Consider the following 5,855-nt stretch of genomic DNA (forward strand, 5'->3'; position numbering starts at 1 on the left):
GCCTGTGGAATGGTGCTCCCTGGGCCGCGGTCTGCCTCCTGCCCGGCACACCACGCCTGCTGTCCTCACGGCCGGGCACTTTCAGCCCCCTGGGCGGGACGGGCGCCTCCCCATCGCGGGCCGGCAGTGTCCGGCCGAGGCCAGGAGGCATCGCCGGTGGCCCCGAGGTGGCGCCTTGATGTGGCGGCTTGGCCTCTCCCGCTGGGCTGCGGGGTCCACCCGGCCGCGGAGCTCTCCATCGCGCTGTCCCCCGCGGCCGGTCACCCGCCCTTTGCCTCCGCAGGTCTTGCGCTTCAGCCGAGGGCGAAGCCTGAGGAAGAGGAGGGAGAGGCTGAAGGAGGAGCGGAGGGCCCAGTCCGTGCCGAGAGACGAGGTGGCGCAGAGCAAGGTGGGGAGTCGCCCACGCCCCCAGGCTCCCTGCTTCCGCGGGGTGGCGGCCATGTCCTGCTCTGCCCCTCCTGGCTGGGGTTTCTCCATGGGCTGCCAGGTGCTGCCCCGGCTTCGTGCCCACTCCTGTGGGAGTTCAGACCACACCTGTGTGTCGGTGCCCCCACCAGCCGGCATAGTCACTGGCCCCATGGGTCTGTGGCCCTGGTCCCCGCCCTGGGGGTGGCACTGCCTCTCCGGCACCATGCCCGCCTTGCGTGAAGCCGCGGTTCTCGATGTGTGAGTCCAGTGTGTCACCTGGGACCTGTTAAGAAATGCAGGTTCTTCCCGGATGCAGTGACTCACACCTGTCATCCCAGTACTTGGGGAGGCAGAAGAAGTGAGAGGATGCCTGAGTCCCGGGGTTCGAGACTAGCCCAGGCAATACGGCAAAACCTCGTCTCTACAATCAATCAAAAAATCAACCGGTCGTGGCGGCACGTGCCTGTAATTCCAGCTACATAGAAGGCTGAGGCGGAAGGATCATCTGAGTCCAACAGGTTGAGGCCGTGGTGGCTGTGAGCGTGCCACTGCACTCCAACCTGGGTGACAGAGTGAGACTCCGACTCCAAAAAAAGAAAAAGAAAAAAAAAGGCAGATTCTTGGGCCTTACCTCCGACACTGGATGATGAGAGCCTCCGGGGGGGACCCAGAGGTCTGTGCAAATGAGAAAAAGACGCCCCTGGGTCACCCTGCCCCGTGCAGGGCACACATGGTGCACAGAGCCCGAGCAGGTTTCAGCTCCTCTGCCCCGCCCCCCATGCCCTGTGCAGTGAACAGTTTGCACAGCTGCACGTGGTCGCCCTGGAAGGAGCCCTGCCTGTCGGCTCTCTCAGGAGGAAGAAGACGGGGCACAGAGATAGCTTCAGGCATGTGAGATGCTTTCGCAGGTCCTTGCTGTTGTCCTGCTTGCTCTTCCAAAATCTTCTCGCCCGTTTCCAGGGTCAAGGCGTTGCAGGTCTGATTAAGCTCCATATGTGAACTGTGCATATTCAGTGGTAAATATTTTTCACGAGGACTGGAAATGTGATATACCATTTCAGAGAGCTCTTACTCTTTGCCATGAACGTGGGGGGTCGGAGGTCAAAGAATGAGAGGCTTATGTTTTGCTGAAATGCAAAAGACCAAACATCGCTTCGTGCTGGCGTGCTTTGTGTGTGGTAGGCTCCTGGGGTTCCAGAACCTAGAATTAGACCCAAGAATATATTTAGCCTGGGACCTCATATATAAAATGAAAGCCAAATATTCAACCCACCAGGAAGAGCACCCTCTGTTTAGTGAAGCCCACCATGCGGTGTTCCCTGGGTCTGAATTTGTGTCACTGGCAAAGATTCCCATGAGTCCCTTATGAGATGGAGTCTAGCAAATAGAATTTTACCCTCTTAGGCTGGGTGCGGTGGCTCACGACTGTAGTCCCAGCACTCTGGAGGCTGAGGCAGGAGGATTGCTCGAGGCCAGGAGTTCAAGACCAGCCTGAGCAATATATTGACACCCTGTCTCTATATTTTTTAAAAAGGGTTTTAATTAAAATAATAATTTAACCCTTACTGAGAAAGACTGAGGGAGCAAGTAGAGCAGGTGACTGGACTTTTCTCCTCTGCAGGGCAGTGTCTCGGCAGGAGACACCCCCAGCAGTGAACAGGCTGTGCTCAGAAAAGAAGAGGCCAGCGAAGATTTCCTGTCAGCCTCCCCAGAGCCCAGAGCCAAGGACAACAGGAGGAGAAAGTCAAGGCCCAAGGTCAGGAGGCACGTGAGGACGGCCAGGAGGGGTGGCTGGGAGGCGGGGCGGCGGGGGTCCTGGCAACGGCCTGCCCGGCAGCTGCAAAGCCACCTCCCTCGGCTGGCTGCGTGAGAGCCAGAGCCTAGACGTCACCTCCAGCTGATGTCAGACATGGACGGCGTGCTGACATGCCGCTTCTGACGCGTGTGGCTTGGAGCAGGACGCCGTGAGGAGCCAGGGTGCCAGGGAGTCATCGCAGGTGCCACTCTTGCAGATGTCGCGGGGCTCAGGGCGGCCACTCTTCCTCCTGTACAGGTGTCAGCATTTTCTGACCCCACCCCGCCAGCCGACCAACAGCCGGGACACCAGAAGAACCTGCACGCCCACAGCCACCCTAAAAAGAGGAGCCGGCACCGCTGCTCGTCCCCGCCCCCACCCCACGAGTTCAGAGCTTACCAGCTCTACACGCTGTACCGGGGCAAGGACGGGAAGGTGATGCAGGTACTAGAGGACCCTGCTGGGGGACGGGCATCGGCCTTAGACAGGCCCCTCTGAGACAGGACCTCACTGTGTTGCCCCGGCTAGAATGCAATGCTGTGATCCCGATTACTGCAGCCTCAGCCTTCTGGGCTCAAGAGATCCTTCTGCCTCAGCCTCCTGAGTAGCTGGGACTGCAAGTACATACCACCACCCCCAGCTGATGTTCCGATTTTTTTTTTTTGAGTTAGAATCTCACTCTGTCGCCCAGACTGGAGTGCAGTGGCCGCTCCCGGCCACCGCAGCTTCACCCTGCTGGGCTCCAGCGATCCTTCCGCCTCAGCCTTCCAAGGAGCTTGGAACTACAGGCACGCGCTACCACGCTCGGCTAGTTTTTGATGTATTGTAGAGATGAGGTCTCGCCAAGTTGCCCAGGCGGGTCTCGAACCCGTGGGCTCAGGCAGCCCTCTCATCTCGGCCTCCCAAAGTGCTGGAGTTAGAGGTGTGAGCCACCGCGCCCAGCCTGTGTTGACTTTTTGTAGAGATGAGGTCTTGCTGTGTCGCCCAGGCTGGTCTTGAACTCCTGGGCTCAAGAGCTTCTCCTGCCTCCGCCTCCCAAAGTGCTGGGGCTACAGGCGTGAGCCCCCATGCCCAGCTCAGCAAGGCTTTTTGTTTCACGCTGATACCGACTTCAGACACTGACTCCGTAAAGAGCTTCGGAGATAGCCAGACGGCCTCTGCCGCTCAACAGCACAGACGCGCTCCTGCTGCCAAGGCCCAGGCCGACCGGCGGGCAACTACAGGCTCGCTGCCCCCTCCCTTGGTGCCGAAACATCCTGAGGCCCTGAGTGGACAGAAGTAGTGGGCGGAGCAGGACCACATCTTGCCCCTCTGAGTCTCCTTGGTGCCTCGTGGCCCCGAAGCTCTGCCTGTAGGACATCCCAGAGTCACAGCCGGAACGCGTCTGTCTCCACCGCCATCTGTATCCCCTGTGTGCTGCGTGGCACGTAGTAGGTGCACAAACTTATTTGTTGGCCTAGCATGGTAGCTCACGCCCGTGATCCCAGCACTTTGGGAGACTGAGGTGGGGGGATTACCTGAGCCCAGGAGTTTAAGGTCAGCCTAGGCAACATAGCGAGACCTTGTCTCTTAAAAATGTGTGTATGGCTGGGCACCATGAAACCTGTAATCCAAGCGCTTTGGGAGGCCGAGGTGACAGGAGTGTCTGAGTCCAGGGGTTTGAGACCAGCTTGGGTAACTAGATGAGACCTCATCTCTATAATTAAAAAAATTAGCTGGGCATGGTGGCGTTGCCTGTAGTACCAGCTGCTTGGAAGGCTGAGGCGGAAGGATCACCTGAGCCCAGCAGGTCGAGGCTATGGTGGCTGTGAGCATGCCACTGCACTCTAGCCTGGGTGACAGAGTGAGACTTCAACTCAAAAAATGTGTGTGTGTGTGCATGTGTTGGTTGAGGAACAAATGACAGATTGATTCCTTGTTGATTTCCTCTCAGGCACCAATAAACGGCTGTCGGTGTGAGCCTCTGATCAACAAGTTAGAGAACCAGCTGGAGGCTGCCGTGGAGGAGATCAGAGCAGAGCTGGGGTCGGTCCAGGACAAGATGAACACAAAGTTGGGCCACATGGAGAGCAAGACCCAGCACCAGGTCAGTCAGAGGCCCGGCCTCCTAACCGGGGCCCAGGCAGGACATGAACTCATCCTCAGCACGCCACTTACGCCCTTCAGGTGTCCAGCAGCTGGCGGGGAAGAGGCCAGTGTGCACAATTTTGCTAAAGCATATTTATTGAGATTTTTAAAGAATATGGTTAGGCGCCGGGCTCGGTGGCTCAGCCTATAATCCCACACTTTGGGAGGCCGAGGTGAGTGGATTGCCGGAGTCCGCGGGTTCGAGACCCGCCTGGGCAACTTGGTGAGACCTCATCTCTACAATAAATAAATAAAAAATTAGCCGGGCATGGTAGCGCGCACCTGTAGTTCCAGCTCCTCGGAATGCTGAGGCGGAAGGATCGCCGGAGTCCAGCGGGTCGAGGCTGTGGTGGCCGGGAGCGGCCACTGCACTCCCGTCTGGGCGACGGAGCGAGACTCCGACTCAAAAAAAAAAAAAAAAAAAGAATATGCTTAGGCCAGGCGTGGTGGCTCATGCTTTTAATTCCCGCACTTTGGGAGGCCAAGGTGGGAGGATTGCTTGGGCCCAGGAATGTGAGACCAGTTTGGGCAACATAGCTAGACCTCTTCTCTTAAAAGAAAAAATTTTAAAAATTTGCTGGGCATGGTGGTGCACCCCGTAGTCTCAGCTACTCAGGAGGCTGAGGCGGAAGGATCGCCTTATTAGTCCAGGAGGCTGAGGCTGAGGTGAGCCATGATCATGCCGCTGCACTCCAGCATGGGTGACAGAGACAGACCCCGACTCAAAAGCATGGTTAAGCTCCTGATGGTAACGGTGAGATATCTGCATTACAGAGCATTTTTTAAAACAGGAAAATTAGAAAGGAAGAATCAACCCCTCTAAGCCCCCTGAGATGGAACAGCACTAGGACATTTGGGTGTTGTCTTCCAGACTCCTTCTGTGCTGATGTGCCCCACCCCCCTGCCCACTGTGCATAAAGCTAGAACAATCATGACTGTCGTTTTTTTCCTTTTCCCAACTTTTTATTTGGAAAATGGTAAAAAATACAGACAAGTCCAGAGAATACTATCCTGAATGTCTGTGTACGCTCACCTGAATTCTCCCCGTTGTTCATAGGTTATGTGTTTGCAGCGTGTAACATGCTCATATGGTTGCTGGGTATACAGTGCCCTGGCTTGGAGTCTCCCACAGCCACGTTTTTTCCTCTTGAACTGGCTGAGAGTTCATGGCAGACTGTCCCGACAGGGCACCTGAAAAGCGCGTCTGGAGTAAGGACGTTTTCCATCATCACCGCGGCACCGTCATCACACCTACGAAGTGAACAGTGATCGTAGAACAGCCAGTCCATATTCAGACTTGCTCGTCATCCTAACATGTTTTTTTTGAGCTGGAGTCTCCCTCTGTCGCCCAGACTGGAGTGCGGTGGCCGCGTCCGGCCACCGCAGCCTCGACCTGCTGGGCTCCGGCGATCCTTCCGCCTCAGCCTTCCGAGTAGCCGGAATTCCAGGCATGCGCCACCATGCCTGGCTGATTTTTTGATTTATTGTAGACTGCTGAGGTCTCGCTGCCCAGGCGGGTCTCGAA

At 56.8% G+C, this 5,855-nt stretch overlaps 1 protein-coding gene across 1 annotated transcript in view; it reads left to right on the forward strand.

The window, feature by feature from the left end:
* The window catches only part of ANKRD6 (ankyrin repeat domain 6), a 78,834-nt gene that overhangs the window by 63,077 nt on the left and 9,902 nt on the right, over positions 1–5,855 (forward strand). Inside the window, exons 10-13 of the mRNA XM_008069235.2 lie at positions 284–388; positions 2,030–2,164; positions 2,462–2,647; positions 4,137–4,289. Of these exons, the coding sequence (XP_008067426.1) occupies positions 284–388; positions 2,030–2,164; positions 2,462–2,647; positions 4,137–4,289 (579 nt within the window). The remainder of the gene's footprint in view (positions 1–283; positions 389–2,029; positions 2,165–2,461; positions 2,648–4,136; positions 4,290–5,855) is intronic.

The sequence above is a fragment of the Carlito syrichta genome, unplaced genomic scaffold, assembly GCF_000164805.1.
Source record: "Carlito syrichta isolate Samal-C Ts95f unplaced genomic scaffold, Tarsius_syrichta-2.0.1 Scaffold311873, whole genome shotgun sequence".
NCBI lineage: Eukaryota > Metazoa > Chordata > Mammalia > Primates > Tarsiidae > Carlito > Carlito syrichta.